The 17,669-nt window shown below is 43.7% G+C and overlaps 1 protein-coding gene across 1 annotated transcript in view; it reads right to left on the bottom strand.

The window, feature by feature from the left end:
- Positions 1-17,669, bottom strand: part of tmem184c (transmembrane protein 184C) — a 53,716-nt gene that overhangs the window by 11,463 nt on the left and 24,584 nt on the right. Inside the window, exon 5 of the mRNA XM_041192681.1 lies at positions 15,319-15,393. Coding sequence (XP_041048615.1) covers positions 15,319-15,393 — 75 coding nt within the window. The remainder of the gene's footprint in view (positions 1-15,318; positions 15,394-17,669) is intronic.

Below are 17,669 nucleotides of genomic sequence, written 5' to 3'. Positions count from 1 at the left end.
AATACCTATTTAGTTTTAAAGAAATGGATGATATTGGACAGACTGATTGCTCTATTACTGTACCTACTTTCAAAGAGCCACAGTTTAAATGCCAATTATCAAACAGCACTTAATTGCCTCCTGCCATCATCTCCCAAACCTTAGTAGCCCTTGCCAAGATTGCCAGATGAAATATATCATAGCAACACTGCTCAAGAGAGGAAGAAAAAAAAACTGTAATAGAAATCTCATCCCACTATACCATACCTTCTGTTGGTTAATCATGGAACTCCATCTAGAGAAAGCAGTCTGGGCACAATGTCCTGTTATCCCATGCCAAAAGATTAAGTGCACTGAAAAGTGGCTAGAGAGAATAACTAACAATGTAGGAGGGGGCACACTGGGAGAAGAGAAAAAATAAGGTGTTGAGAAAGTATACATTTACACCAGGTTCTTGTATATTTCCTTCTGTCCAGTCTAACTTGCAGTCACAGAATTTTTTCACTGAGGCGACAGTCCCACCCCCAGTTTAAAAGTTCTGTGCAGCACTGGGAAACAACGGCCCGATTTCTATTAAGTGGCTCAGGTCGTATCTTCTGTCCCCATCTGGGACGAAATCCCACTTCTGAAAGCTGCCGGCCAATCAGAGGATACAGTTGCTTCTGCTGACACTGCAGTCAGTCCAGAAGTGTGTTTTTGGAGATCGGACAACAAGGTACAGTGGTTTCACAGTGGCCAGCCAAACAGGTCCGATGAGGGGTAGGAGGATGTGATAGGTGTCACAGGATGCCCAAATAAGAGGCACCCCCACCCAAGCCCACAGCCTGGCTGCTAAGGGTTTAGCTGTTGGCCTCGCTAAGTGGCTTAGGCACCATGCATCACTGGTAAAATACCAGCGGCAGCAGGAACAAGCAGTAATCGATCATTAATTAGCCACTTAAGGACTTCAATCTGCCAGTCCGCTCCCAGGGGTGGCATAAAATTCAACTCACCTATATGGTGCTGAACTCCATAAGATTTTTTTTAAAAAAGCTTAATATGATGAAAATTATTTTCAGTAGCTAAAAAACATTTCTCAATGTGAGCACATTAGAAGTACACACGTATAATGGATGGCAAATATTTGATGCATAATGATGGAGCAATCACTTTAAATTTTTAAAACATTTTTCTTGGGGATTTGTTCCCTATCCTGGTTGGCCTGAGAAAATGGTAGTGGGCCTTCTATGGAAGCAACTCTAATCCACATGGTTATGGTGCTCTCCAGAACCAATAGGTAATGAATTCCATGATCCAGCGATCTTTATTGCAGGAGACACATTGAGACAGGCAAGTCACAGAATTCTAATGTCATTCCCCACCTTCTCCCACATTGTTCCTCTTCAAATAACAGTCTAGCTCCCTTTTGAATGCTTCAACTGAATCTGCCTCCACACACTCAGGCAGTGCATTCCATACACTCAGGCAGTGCATTCCACACCTTAACCACGCACTGCGTGAAAAAGCTTTTCCTTGTGCTGCTTTTGCTTCCTTTAAACAATTACTTTAAATCTTGTTCTTGATGCTTCCACCAGTAGGAACAGTTTCTCCCTATCTACTCTGTCCAGATCCCTCATGATTTTGAATAGCTTTACCAAATCTCCTCTCAGCCTGCTCTTCTAAAAGGAAAACAGTCCCAACTTCTCCAATCTATCTTCAAAATTGAAATTCCTCATCCTGGAACCAACCTCTAATGCCTTCACATCTTTCCTAAAGTGTGGTGCCCAGAACTGGACGCAATACTCCAGCTGAGGCTGAAGTAGTGTCTTATACAAGTTCAACATAACCTCCTTGCTCTTGTACTCTCTCTCTCTATTAATAAAGCCTAGGATACTGTATGCTTTATTAACTGCCCTCTCATCCTGTCTTGCCACCTTCAGTGCCTTATGCACATAAAAGTCCAGGTCGCTCTACTCTGGCACCCCCTTTAGAGTTGTACCCTTTTTATTTTATATTGCCTTTCCATTTCACTCGTCACAAAGTCCTCAGCCTCTGCCCTGCTCTTTTAGCCATGGTGATGTTTGTTCGATCCAGCAGTTAGATCCAATATAAAAACAGAAAATGCTGGAAAAAGGTTGAAATGTTGAAGGTGAGATACCTAGCAACAGTGCTGCTGATGGTCAGGGGGATGTCAGGGAGAAAATAATCATTGCCGGCATTTGTCAGCTAAGCCTGGATGTTGTCAATTACATTATGAAGGTTTGTTAATGTCAATTACATTGTTAAGGGAAACAGGTGATGGATATTTGAATACACAAATATGGGATAGGTGGGACACTGGGTGTGAGTGAGGAGAGTTGACACTGAACAAAGTCAATAAATTCTCTCAACAATGAAAGGCTGTGTCTTAATTTTGACTTCAACAAATGGTGTGGATCCTGTTAACATTGGTAGCAGAGAATGGTTGGCCTAAATGTGAAGATTGAAAACTAACATACCTTTTCAGACAGGAGATTGTAATTGGAGTTATTTTGGAAAAGAATGGCTGAAACAAAGTATAGAGCATCAGGGTATGATTTTCCACTTCTGTTCTGTGAAACTGAACTTTATGGCCAGTGGAAGAATGAAGTGGATATATGGACACGGGTTACATTCTTACCAAAGGAAAAGTAAGGTATGGCCTTGGTACTTTCACTTCCCACCAGAAACAGGATCAGGTGCAAAGTATTTTCAGAGCTAGAAGCTATTCATTTAGACACTGAGGATGGTTTGGATAATTTCTTAAAATTTATGGACAAAATTTATAAGAAAGATGATCTGTTAAATGCATATGAGGCATGGTCAGATCTTAATAAACTTAGAAGGGTGGACAGTTATTCCATAGAAGAAGATATTATGGAACTTAACAAATTATACAGATTGCAGAAATTCAATTCAGAAATTCAGTGCTTGCTTTCAAAGTGTTAGATTGTGCTAAAGTATTGAACATGGATAGACACCTGGTCTTGACTGGAGTTAGATTGTCAAAAAGAGATGCTTTTGCAACAGATGTCTGAAGCTTTTAAAAAAAAAATAAATTTTGGCAACATTCATTTCCAGACACCAATGGTACATTCAGAGGTAACACAAAAGATTGAACATTTAATGCTGGCAGCATTTCTAGACTATTTAGATATGGGGCACAATCATCAATATGAAAGAACCACAAACAAAAGAAATGAGGATAGAGACTCTTTTGGAAGCTCTAACAGACAACAGGATTTGGGTAACTATGGCAGGAGAATGTACCTCAGGAAAACAGAGGAATGGCAAACAGCTGCTTCAGGTGTGACTCAAAATATCATTATGCAATGAACTGTCCAAAATAGAATAGCAGGTTTTTGAAATGATACATGACATAGAAGGATCGCAAGGAGATAACAATGACACTTATCAGTCAGAAGGAATTGTACTGGTCACCAGAAAGCTTTAGTCCAGTAATGCGTGTTCTAGTTGTAGACTCATTCAATTGTGTTGTGTTAGATAGTGCATGCATGTCCACTGTATGTGGAGTGGATTGGTTTGAAGTTCTGTCGAAGGGTCATGAGGACTCGAAACGTCAACTCTTTTCTTCTCCGCCGATGCTGCCAGACCTGCTGAGTTTTTCCAGGTAATTCTGTTTTTGTTTTGGTTAAAATGTTACCTGGATTCTCTAAATAGTAAAGACCAAAGTAAGGTTAAGGAATATGAAAGTCCTACCTACTTCAGTTCGGGGACAATAACATGTTAATGTCACTAAAGTGAGTGACGATTCAGTGTAAAATAGCCGGGGTAAACCATTTTATCAGCTCAGATGTAGTATCCAGTGAAATACTTTTGATGAGTAAACCATCTATGAAAGGCTCAAATGAAATTAGATATGGAACACGATAAGGCAATTGTTTTTGTGAAATCTGTATATTGACAGGTTACACAATCGGGACATTAATGTACCCCCTCAACAAGACCTAACGTTTCTCATCACAACGTTAAAGAAGTGTTGACAACATCAGGGGGGGGTAGGAGTTTAAAGGAAAAAAGGCAAATTGTTTTAAAACTACATTGGCAGTTTGCCCTTCCATCTTGTCATAGGTTAAAAATTCTACTAAGGCATTCAGGGGTAAATAATGAACTTATAGAAGAGATAAGTGAGAAATGTGATTATATGTAAAAAAAAAAGGAGAACACCATCAAGGTCCATAGTGAGTCTTGGGACTTCAATGAAATTGTAGCAATGGACCTGAAGGCATGGAATAAGGACAAAAACATTTTTCTTTTACACTTCTTAGACATGGCAACTAGATTCAATCTGTTAACAGGAATATGTAGCAAAGACAAAAAGGTAATTGTGGACAAGATAATGGGAAAATGGATTGGAACTAGGCTAAGTGCACCGGCTAAATTCTTAACAGACGTTGTGTGAAAATATGAACATCATAGTAATGAACACAGCAGCTGACAATCCCTTTAGTAATGGGGTTTATGAAATAAATCACGCAGTAATTGATGAGATGCTTCACAAAATCTTAGCCGACCAACCCAGCTGTAAACAGACATCTGGCTGTGCTGCCAACTGGCATGGGCAGTCAATGCGAAGAACTGACTTCACATGGTTGGGGGCAACAGTCGTTATCAATTAGACACAAAAAAGGAATGAAACCTATTGGACCAACCGGCATCGACCTAGGCACCGGAAACAACAACGGTAATTGCAGCCCTGTAGACCCTGCAAAGTCCTTCTTAGTAACATCTGGGGGCTAGTGCCAAAATTGGGAGAGCTTTCTCACACACTAGTCAAGCAACAGCCTGACATAGTCATCCTCACGGAATCATACCTTACAGGTAACATCCCAGACTCCACCATCACCATCCCTGGCTATGTCCTGTCCCACCGACAGGACAGACCTGGCAGAGGTGGTGGCACAGTGATACACAGTCGGGAGAGAGTTGCCCTGGGAGTCATCAACATCGACTCCGGACCCCATGAAGTCTCATGGCATCAGTTCAAACATGGGCAAGAAAACCTCCTGCTGATTACCACGTACCACCCTCCCTCAGCTGATGAATCAGTGCTCCTCTATGTTGAACATCACTTGGAGGAAGCACTGAGGGTGGCAAGGGCGCAGAATGTTTTCTGGGTGGGGGACTTGAATGTCCATCACCAAGAGTGGCTTAGTAGCACCACTGCTGACCGAGCTGGCTGAGTCCTAAATGACATAGCTGCTAGACTGGGTCTGCGGCAGGTGTGAGGGCTAAGCGATCCCACAACCAATGGACCAGATCCAAGTTCTGTAATCCTGCCTCTTCCAGTCGTGAATGGTGGTGGACAATTGAACAACCCACTGAAGGAGGTGGTTCCACAAATATCCCCATCCTCAATGATGGAGGAGCCCAGCACAGCAATGCAAAAGTTAAGGCTGAAGCATTTGCTACAATCTTCAGCCAGAATTGCCGAGTGGATGATCCATCTCGGCCTACTTCAGGGTCCCTAGCATCACAGATGCCAGTCTTCAGCCAGTTCGATTCACTCCACATGATATCAAGAAATGGTTGAAGGCACTGGATACTGCAAAGGCTATGGGCCCTGACAACATTCTGGCAATAGTACTAAAGACTTGTGCTCCACAACTTGGCGCGACCCTAGTCAAGCTGTTCCAGTACAGCTAATACACTGGCATCTACCCAACTGTGAAAAATTGCCCAGGTTTGTCCTGTACACAAAAAGTAGGACAAATCCAACCTTGTCAATTACTGCCCCACCAGTCAACTCTCCATCATCAAAGTAATGGAAGGAGTCATCAACAGTGCTATCAAACAGTACTTACATAGCAATAACCTGCTCACAGATGCCCAGTTTGGGTTCCACCAGGGCCAGACAGCTCCTGACCTCGTTACAGCCTTGGTTCAAACATGGACAAAAGAGCTGAACTCCCGAGGTGAGGTGGGAGTGACTGCCCTTGACATGAAGGCCGCATTTGACAGAGTGTGGCATCAAGGAGCCCTAGCAAAACTGGAGTCCATGGGAATCAGGGGGAAAACTGATTAGAGTCATATCTAGCACAAAGGAAGATGGTGGTGGCTGCTGGGAGGTCAGTAATCTCAGCTCCAGGACATCACTGCAGGAGTTCCTCAGGGTAGTGTCCTAGGCCCAACCATCTTCAGCTGCTTCATCAATGACCTTCCTTCCATCATAAGTGGGGATGTTCACTGATGATTGCACAATGTTAAGCACCATTTGCGACTCCTTAGATACTGAAGCAGTCCATGTCCAAATGCAGCAAGACCTGGACAATATCCAGGCTTGGGCTGACAAGTGGCAAGTAACATTCGTGTCACACAAGTGTCAGGCAATGACCATCTCCAACAAGAGAGAATCCAACCATCATTCCTTGATGTTCAATGGCATTACCATCACTGAATCCCCCCACTCCCAACGTCCTGGGGGTTACCATTGACCAGAAACTGAACTGGCGTAGCCATATAAATACTGTGGCTGCAAGTGCAGGTCAGAGGTTAGGAGTCCTGCAGGGAGTAACTCGCCTCCTGACTCTCCAAAGCCTATCCACCATCGACCAGGCACAAGTCAGGAGTGTGATGGAATACTCCCCACTTGCCTGGATGAGTGCAACTCCCACAATAGTCGAGAAGCTGGACATCATCCAGGACAAAGTTTTGATTGGCACCACATCCACAAACATTCACTCCCTCCACCACCAACACACAGTGGCAGAAGTGTGTACTATCTACAAGATGCACTGCAGGAATTCACCAAGGCCTCTTAGACAGCACCATCCAAACCCATGGCCACTACCATCTAGAAGGACAAGGGCAGCAGATAGATGGGAATACCACCACCTGGAAGTTCCCCTCTAAGTCACTCAACATCCTGACTTGGAAATACATCGCCATTCCTTTACCGTCACTGGGTCAAAATCCTGGAACTCCCTCCTTAACAGCACTGGGTGTACCTACACCACATGGGACTGCAGCGGTTCAAGAAGGCAGCTCACCACCACCTTCTCAAGGGCAACTAGGGATGGGCAATAAATGCTGGCCCAGCCAGTGGCACCCACACACCATGAATGAATAAAAAAAAAATTATGGTGATGTGGGATTATTATTGCCCTGCTTTGGAACTAAATACGATTAGTTCATATTTTTCTGAGCACTTGAATGCTGTGCATGCAGGCAAAAGGCATTTATCAATGCTGAGGTTTCAGAGAAAATTCAGCGAATCTTACAGCACCACAAAAAGTCATCAGAAATAAATTTTAATCCAGGGGACATGGTATATTACAAAACAGAAAAGCAGAACGAATGGAAAGGTCTGGGTAAGGCAGTGAAGGAAAAACAGTAATTTTGCAACATGGCAATCAAACTGTAAGGGTACATTCCTCTAGGCTAAATGGCACCGATTATACATTTACAGAATCTGACATGTAACAAAGTGAAGGGGCACCACACGCTTCACATACACATGTTGGACAATTACGAGGAGCAGATTATGGCAGATAAACAGATGACTGAACATGAACAAGGTGACACCAAAGTGCAGGATGCCTGTCATCCCAAACAACAATTACCCAAAGCTGGCACTAGAGTAACATATCCATTAGGGCCAGTGAATGGAGCGATGCCACCATTATTGGAGAAAAGGAAAAGCCACTGGCAAATACAAACACTGGCTGAATGTGCAAGATGAGGGACTGAAAGTTAAGACCCATGGATTGGCAAATTGATGTAAAAAATGCAGTGAGTGTTCTGGAAGTGGACCAGGAGTGATCACGGTCCTAGGAAAAGATCACAGATCTGATCGTAGTAGGGAGAGATCATGTAGCAGTAGTCCAGAAAGAGGTAGGAAGGCGAAGAGAGATCATAGTTTGACAAGAACAAGGACCTTAGAACAGGCTAGGAATGCCATGAGAATCAGAAGCCCTTATGATTGAGATGTTTTAGTGACTACTAACAAATTAGAAGATAAGTTGATAAATGAAGCCAAACAAAAAGAGTTGGAAAGAATTTGGTTTATACACAAATACTAGACGGGACACCAACCTTGTCTTACAGGTGGATATGCACAGAAAAGGTACTTCCTAATGGCACGTATAAAGCTAAAGCTAGACTAGTAGCTCTGGGTTTAGAAGAAAGGCTGGGTAATCAGGATGTCAGGGTGGACCCCCTTACTGCAAGAAGAGTGAGCTTGAAGATTTTCTTAGCTCTTAGCAACATATTCCTGGGAATGTAAATCGACTGATATAAAAAGGTGCATTTTTGCAGGGCGAGAAATATGAAAAGGAAGTGTTCTTGAAACCACCTAAAGAAGCCTGCGATATAAAAGGGAAACTGTGGAAATTAAACAGTGTGCTTTTGGGCTAAATGAGGCATCAAGGGTATGGTATTTCTCAGTTAGGTCCATCCTGCTGAAAACAGACTGTATTTAGCTAAAGACAAACCCAGCAATGCTGTATTGGTATCACAAGGAGAAACTAGCAGGCATCTTCATAATGGATGTTGATGATTTTCTGTAGAGAGGTTCTGCAGAATTTGAACAATGGGTGACAGATAAAATAAAGAAGGAATTTGGAAGTCAGGTTTCGGGGGCCTTTAAATGTATAGGGGTAGACATTAAGCGGAAGAAGTCAGTAGTGAATCAACAATCTTACTTAGAAAAATTCAACTGCATCCCAATAGGTTGGGTCGGGTCCTGACAGAGAGGACATTGCATCCAAGGAAGAAACAGACCAATTATGAAGTTTGATTGGACAGTCAAACTGGTTGTGCACCCAGACTAGACCTAATGCCAGTTATAACATATTGAAACTGAGTACTATGATGAAACATGCTATGGTTGAAGTTCTCAAACCAAATAAAACATGAAATAAATTAAATTTGGAGAAATGCACACTCAAATTTTCAGCTTTGGGTGATCCAGAAGATATGAGGTTAGTCATTTTTACCAATGCTTCACATGCCAATCTTCCAGATGGATATTCTAGCACAGCAGGATTTATCATATTCTTGGTGGGAAAGAATAATAAATGTTGTCCATTGGCCTGGGAAGTGAAGAAAATAAAATGAGTAGTTAAAAAACACCTTAGCTGCTGAAACACTGGCATCAGTAGAAGCAATAGATGTACCTATCTAATATACTGAAGGAAATATTATACAAGGGGCAATTGGATAAATGTTTGTCTTTAGAATGTTATGTCGATAACCACTGTCTTTGGAACAATGTTCATTTCGACAAAGGATGTCACTGGAAAAAAGGTTGAAGATTGACCTTGCTAGCATAAAGGAAATGTTGGAAAGAAGGGAGAATTCCAAAATAAAATGGGTACATGCAAGTCATGAATTGTCAGACTGTTTACAAAGAGAGGCACTTGTTCTAAGAAATTACTAGATGTACTAGAAGAGGAATGTCTAGTATTATAATGAGAATATTAAGGCCAATATTTTCTTTGATTGCTTTGTAATTATATGAGAAAGAAGAAGAAAAAGTTTAAAAGGGGACTATAGAATCTATTAATAATTGGTTGTATTATAATGAGACAGATAAAATTGTAATCTTGTTTCTTTTTGATTAGTTTGCAAGATTGTTTTTGTGTTTTCAAATGCTTTAATGTAAAGAAAAGAGAATCTGAATGCCTTTTCAAATACATTGTTATGGTTTCTTAATGTCAATTACATTGCTAAGGGAAACAGGTGATGGGTATTTGAACACATGAATAGGGGATAGATGGGACAAGGTGTGAGCAAGGATTGTTGACCCTAAACTCAGTCAATTAACACTCCCTCACAGCAAGGAGAGGAAAAGTCTCTGTATTTAGGAGGCTGAGTTCTGCAGGCTTCACCAAGGAGGATAAAAATTGGGAGTTGCTGACCTGTAACTCTCCCTACAAGCCATTTCTTCAATCAATTTGTTTAACAACATTCACCAGGAGGCGCTCTGTGTCGGGCCAAGTACTGCTGTTCCTGATTCTGTTGCTGCCCTTACTACAAGACCTGGTGCCTGAGGCCTAAGGACCTTTGAATTTTTTTTTTGGGGGGGGTGGGGGGGTGGTGCAGAGGGATAGAGGGAGGGATGACAAGACCACTCCAGGAGGGAGGACTGCAACACCACTAAAGGACATTTTTCTCAAAAAAATCTAGAGTTGGGTGACTGGGGAAATTTGAGGGGCTGTGAACTGTTTTGGCAGGGGGAGGAGAGAAGACACTACTAGACCTCGAGAGGGAGGGGTGTTATGTGAGCTCAGGGACTTGTGACTGAACAATAACTTGAGCCCAATTGAAGATCCTGCCCTCCCTCTTTGTCCAAATGTGGGATAACGGGTGCTGTCCAGTGAAGAATCAATTGACCTTGTCATCAAAATCCTGTTTGAAGGACTGTGCCTGGGCTGTACCAGCTGCCTGGGTGAAGATATTGTCCTCCCACTGCAGGAAGACCAAAAGACGACTTCATCCATCAAGAGCCCGCCGCCCCCCCCCTACTCCCAACTCAGTGGCACCCACCCATCCTGTGCCCTTTCATCCTTCCTCCTGTCTGTCTCTCTCTTGCTTTTTATAATTTTATATATATATTTGGGGGTGACTACTTATCTTTCCATTTTTGTTTCTCCGCTCATTACATTGTTTCACCCAGAAAACTTGGGGTGGTGTAGCTCATACTAAGTGGCGTCACCACGTGCGTCAGTGACAGGGTCCACCAAGACCTATGTGGGGGCAGCTGCTTCTTTAACTGCTACTCCTGCGGCCCTGTCACCAATTCTGTCTAAAAAACATTGGATGAAGAGCTACACCCACCCCAACATGACAATTGAGGCCTGCGTAAGGGCCATGGCTGGAGTTGTCAGCCCATCAGCCACTGTTGCAGCTTCAAAAATGTACGGCAAGGCCAATTGTTTATCCTGAGGTCCAAACAGGCTGTGCAACTGGCCCTCAAAGGGACTCACAGTGTGCGGGACATTCCTGCCGGTGGATCCTCTCAAGGCTACCGCACAGCGAGTTGTAATCTCAAATGTCCTGTCCTTCGTTTTGGGCGAGTTCCTCCTACCCCAACTGGGGGAGGTGAGGTCAGGGGTAGTGCCAATCCCATTTGGCCTCAGGGAGGCTTGTCTCCACCATGTATACTTCCTCCCGGGCCAGCCTGATTTTAAAAACCTGTCGCCAGGAGAATACACTGAGGGGGGATTTAATATAGAATATGAGGGCGCAACTTACTGTGTCTTCTGGACAGTGGATGGTGTTCAATGCCATGCCTGCAAGGAGGTGGTGCATGTGAGGAAGAACTGCCTTGCCTCGAAGGCTGCCAGCAAAACCCAGGTGGCCACGGCTGGCGCTGCCACATCTCCACCACTCCATCCCAAATCCTGCAAGGGGGGTCAATGCCAGCAACCAATGCCATCTCAGCTGCCAGCAAGATGGCAGGGGGGTGAAGAGAGAGGGAAAACGCTCACGTGGAAGGCAGTGCAAGAGCAAAAACAGAGTTGAGTGCCCAAACTGATTCTCCATGTGACCCCAAAAGTGCACGTGACCCCGAGACTAGTAGAGAGAGTACCCAACCCCGAGCCTGTGGTCACCTCCTCAATGTCGCAACCGTGGCGGAGCCCGAGCCTGCTACATCACAGGGTTCCGACCCTGATACATGGAAGGGTGCAGTGCACAAGAGGGAATGCCTCTTATGAAATGGAGGTCTCCCTCCCTCGGCACCCTTCCCAGTAAAGGAGGGGGAGACACCATTCCTCTGAAATAGGCGAGGCTAAAGGGAAGATCTGACCCCTGCAGAAGAGGTGTTCGTGCCCGAGGGACCTTCCACTCTGCCCAACTTGGGAGGGAGTGTCCCAACAGACCACCACAGTCTCCTGCAATCAAGTCAGACGGGCTGGAGGCAGATGCGGGTGAGGTACAAGAGGCTGAACCCACCCAGCAACAACTCCGGGTTCCTGCCCTTCCGGTCTGCGCTGTCAAATCCCTAGACGTTGGGTCACTGGGCAGAGGGAACGATGGGGAAGGTCCCCCTCACTCTGTCCCAACCTTTTAGACTGGGTGCCTCGGCCATTAGTTTGGAACTCTTTCCACACATGCCGGGTGACCTGGTGCCTGGTGGAGCTGGGCTCCAAACTGCTGCTGCCCTCTGACCCAGAGGTCCCCCAAGGAGCCCAGAGAGGACCCCTCAGTTGTTGATCCTGGGGCTTTGGACTCAGATAGCGACTGCCAGGAGGACGACAGTGGCTCGGTGAAGGGCACTGGGGACAATTTGGAATCCATTGTCAGTGAGGCGGTGGATGCCCTCGTGCCCTCCAGAGTCCCCCTTCATTCCCCTTTGAAGAACTCTGGGATTTTCTGGAAACCACTCTCAATCACCGTGCCAGAGTCCAACTGGCCTTCAACCGTTAGTCGGGCTTGGCGCTGCTTGTTCGATCTGTGCGCTTGGCCCAAAAAGCCTTGGGCATGGACCAGAATGAGCAGCGCAGACTGAAGATGTTCCTTGCTGGGCTCCTGAGTGGAGGGCTACAAACCCCTCTGCACAGTAAGGTGATAGTGGTGGTGTCAATTTGCTTTGTCATGAGGATAACCATAGGCAGCCTCAACATCAACAGCAGCAGAGAAGCACAGCGCAGGTTTCAGATCTTCTCACTCCTTGAGGGGGAAGTATGCAGTGTGGTTCCTGCAGGAAACCCAACCATTCTGGGAGACAAAGCTACAAGGCTCCTGGAGTGGCAAGGAGGGGCCCATGAGTCACCTGGCTTCAATTTCTGGCGGGGTGGCTGTCTTGTTGGCCCCACATTTTCAGCTGGAGATCTTGGGGGTCAAGAGGCCTTTGCTAAGCCGTTTGTTCCATCTCACCATCTGCTTGGGGGACATGACACTTCACTTTGTGAATGTAATACATTCCTCAGGCTGGGCCACAGCAAACAAGCTTCTTTGACGAAATGTCCACTATTCTCAGCTTCATTGATGTGGGCAAGTGCATTTTCCTCGGGGGGTCTTGGGTGGGGGGGGGGGGGGGGATTTCAACTGCACTCCCGAGACGAGGGACCATACCTCCATCCTGACTCCAACATCTTCACTTTTGAGAGGCCTGGAGTCAGAGTATCCAAACTTGAGCGCCTTTACAATCCTAAGGCGTTCGTGTCGTGTGTTCCAGTGGTTTCTGTGCAGTAGGTGCCATGTTTGGACCACCGTCTATAGTGTGGGTGGAACTTGCTCCATTCTGCACTTGGATGGGGTCCACATACTGGCAACTCTAACAATCTGCTCCTGGAGGACGAGCGGTTCTGGGTCTCGTTCCATCACTTCTGGGCCATCTGGAAACGGAAGCAGGGAGGCTTCCCCTCCTTGAGGCTATGGTGGGACATAGTAAAACATCCTAAGGTGATTTGACTATGTGAATGGCATTATATCAATAAGTTGTTGTTGTTGTTTTGTGTCCCTGTTATGTGCACAAGTTGCAAAAATTTGGAATTCAGTAGTAGTTCATGAGATACTTTGCAATTGAGAAAATATCAACACTTTCATTGTAACCATAGTTAATTTCCATGCCACATACTCCCAAGTACTCTTATAATGCATATAATCATCTCCTTCTCATTTGTATTTTGGAATACAAGCCTGAATTTTTGGCTACTAGATTTTGTTGCAGGGTTTGTAGTGGGCATTGCCAACAAGATTTAACATCAGTCACTGCCAATGGCAAAATAATTTACCTTTGTGTTCATATTGTCTAATGTGAATTACTATGTTGTATTGAGAAACTTATTCATAGCAAGTTCCTCCTTGTGCAAGTTTTACTGTCTATTAAGAGGAACAGGGAGTGGTACATATATTAGCCATCACACATGATGGGACATTTGTTGTTCATTATTAGGGGAAAAGATAACATGCAGTATAAAAACTGGCATTTGAAAGATTTTTGTGACAATGAAGCACTGTAATTTCAGAATCACCTCAAGTGCCTCAAACAGGGTACAGCAAGCATTTACAAGCATTTTCTGTCAATGGAAAGAAAGCAGTGGTTAGCTAACCACACACATTAACTTTACTGCTAATAACTTGTGCACATGGGGGGGGAAATAAATAAGTCATTAAATGAGTTAGGGTGTCTATTTATAGCCAAGGTAGATATTTATAGATGCAAATGTTGGAAATGAACAATGGAGTTAAATAGAAAATGAAAGATTAAGATAGGATTACATATAAGGAATGATCCTTCCTCAGAACTAATAGAAAAGCTGGAGGACAAATATAAAAGGGTTTTTTTAAAATCAGCAAGTCAGAATGTATTCAAGAAGATGTGGGAACAAGAGGTACAGATTTATAGTTCAAATGTGACAGCTACTTTCAGTAAGAAACAACAGAAATTAAGATGCCGGAAAGAAATGCAAAAGGCTTTCTATCATACAATAGTCTTGGAAAAGGTGCAGAAGAAATTTACTAGATTGGTGCCAGGGATAAGGGACTTGATGTATGTAGAGCTGGGATTGTTTGTCTTTAGAGCAGACAATGTTACGTGGAGAGTTAAGAATAATGTTCAAAGTTATCAAGGGTTTTGATTGAGAAAATAAAGCAAAACTGTGTCCCACCGACAGGATTAACTCGATGGCCCTAATTTACCTTCCCCTGCCTCCTACCCAGAGGACACAGATTTAAGATAATCGGCAAATGAAGCAGAGGGGAGATGAGGTAAATTTTTTTATGCAATGACTTGTGATCTGGAATGCATTGCGTGAAGGAGTGGCAGAAGCAGTTTCAATAATAACTTTCAAAAGGGAACTGGATGCACACTTGAAAAAGGAAAGTTTTCTGGCACAGGCACAATATACCTTCTTCTGTGCTTTGTGATTCAACATGCAAGGGGTTTTGGATACCATGGAACCTGTAAGCCAAAGATTATAGAAAAGACAATGGATCAAGTTACATACCATTATTAAAAATAGTAAGTTAGACCACTGGGAGAATCCACCAGAAAAACCAGGAAGGAAACTAAAGGCTGAAGAACATGAAAATGAAATGATATTCTGTGAATCAGTGTTGAGCTCAGCTGGAACTGCACAACAGACCAAAAAGGTGGAAAGGTTAAAGTTGGGGTGGCTTGGACAAGGTGGTGGTGCTCTTTGCAGGAGATTCACAGAAGGTCAGGATAATGCTGATGTGCAAAAGAGTAATGCTCAGCGAAGTGGTCATCTATCTACACTAGGTATCCCCAATAAAGAGACGACGCCATGAGGAAGCAAATGCAGCATACTAAATTGGAGAAAATACAGATTGTTGTGCAAGTGTTTGAAGCCCCTGAGAAAAGGTAGGAAAACATATTTCCATTCATTGCTGTGAAACAATATTACTTACAATGCAATTATTGTTGTAAATGGTCTGACAACGGTATACTGCAAAACTCCAAGCTTGCACCTAAACAGCAACACCCTATCAAAGAAAGCACAAACCAAAAGATTATTAGAATGAGCAATATTTAGAAGGTAGTAGAAAACGCTACCTTGAAAACTTCAGCAGCCTATAGTGAGACATTATTAAATTAGCATTTTCAATAAATATGAAATCTGGAAAATGAACTTGTAATTATAAACACTCTAAGACACTTATGTATACTATAAGCCAATTAAAATGCTGTAACAAAGGCAGATATTATATAATTTACAAATGCCTTATTTCTGGATCATAAAAAAATAAAAACTTATACACTGGAATTCACAGCAATAGAAAAATATACAACAGAGCAATACAATTCAAATCAAATTCAGGACGTTTCTTAATAATTCAGTATTTGTAGATATATCCACAGACTGTTCTCAATTGCCATTTTCTCCTAAAGACAACGAACACAATCTACTGAGAACAAGCTACGTATCAATTGTGGGATGTTGATGTCAGATGGTAAGTTCTGATCTGATGAAAGATCCTTGACCTGAATTGTTAACTCTGCTTCTTTCACCACAGATGCTGCCTGGCCTGAATATTTTCAACAGTTTCTCTTTTTATTTCAAACTTCCAGTGTCCGCAGTAGTTTGCTTTCGTATTAAATAATGAGTTAATGTAGATGAATAGAGGCACGAACATTGTATATAGAGTAAAAGATTTTCATTTTTCAGTTTTGTCTCAAAAAATGGATAAGAAAATGATGTGATTTGCTACTTTTTAAAAAGCCAGATCACAAAATATGTATAGCAAAATTTTTGAAAGGATTAGAAGTAATTCCACCATGTTGTCAAGCTGCCATCAGCATTTCATGTAAATTTTTGAAATTGAAGACATATGACCTTTAGGTACTGACATTGACATCTCAAGTACTGAATATACAAGTATTTTAGCATAACTGAAAAGAGCAGCCGGCAATACTTACAGAAAATGGGAAGACTGCTTCTCGGTTTAACATAACCATCCAATCATAGGATGATATATTGATACAGCACAAGAGACCATTTGGTCCATTGTGCTTTGGAACAGCTATCCAGTTAGTCTCTTTCCCCAAGCCCTGCAAATATTTTGCCCTTCAAGCAATTTAAAAAAAAAATTCATTCATGGGATATGGGCTTCACTGGCTGGGCCAGCATTTATTGCCCATCCTTAATGGCCCTTGAGAAGGTGGTGGTGAGCTGCCTTCTTGAACAGTGCAGTCCATGTGGTGTAGGTACATCCAGAAAACTGTTAGGAAGGGAGTTCCAGCATTTTGACTCAGCGACAGTGAAGGAACGGTGATATACTTCCAAGTCAGGATGGTGAGTGACTTGGAGGGGAACTTCCAGGTGGTGGTGTTCCCAACTATCTGCTGCCTTTGTCCTTCTAGATGGTAGTGGTCATGGGTTTGGAAGGTGCTGTCTAAGGAGCCTTGGTGAATTCCTGCAGCGCATCTTGTAGATGGTACACAATGCTGCCACCGTACGTCAGTGGTGGAGGGAGTGAATGTTTGTGGATGAGGTGCCAATCCAACGCACTGCTTTGTCCTGGACGGTGTCCAGCTGCTTCAGTGTTGTGGAAGCTGCACTCATCCAGACAAGTGGGGAGGATTCCATCACACTCCTGACTTGTGCCTTGTTGATGGTGGACAGGGGAGTCAAGAGGTGAGTTACTCATCACACGATTCCTAGCCTCTGACCTGCTCTTGTAGCCACAGTATTTACATGGCTAGGCCAGTTCAGTTTCTGGTCAATGGTAACCCCCCAGGATGTTGGGAGTGGGGGATTCAGTGATGGTAATGCCATTGAACATCAAAGGGCGATGGTTGGGTTCTCTCTTGTTGGAGGTGGTCAATGCCTGACACTTGTGTGGCGCAAATGTTACTTGCCACTTGTCAGCCCAAGCCTTGATATTGTCCAGGTCTTGCTGCAATTGGACATGGATTGCTTCAGTAGTTGAGGAGTCACGAATGGTGTTGAACATCGTGCAATCAGTGAACATTCCCACTTCTGACCTTATGATGGAAGGAAGGTCATTGATGAAGCAGCTGAAGATGGTTGGGCCGACACTATCCCGAGGAACTCCTGCGGTGATGTCCTGGAGCTGAGATGACTGACCTCCAACGACCACAACCATCTTCCTTTGTGCTAGGTATGACTCCAACCAGTGGAGAGTTTTCCCCTGATTCCGACTGACACCAGTTTTGCTAGGGCTCCTTGATGCCACACTCAGTCAAATGCTGCCTTGATGTCAAGGGCAGTCACTCTCACCTCACTTCGGGAGTTCAG

This window comes from Carcharodon carcharias, chromosome 1, assembly GCF_017639515.1.
Source record: "Carcharodon carcharias isolate sCarCar2 chromosome 1, sCarCar2.pri, whole genome shotgun sequence".
NCBI lineage: Eukaryota > Metazoa > Chordata > Chondrichthyes > Lamniformes > Lamnidae > Carcharodon > Carcharodon carcharias.
The sequence above is the reverse complement of the archived record's forward strand: the minus strand, read 5'-3'. Positions and strand labels throughout refer to the sequence as shown.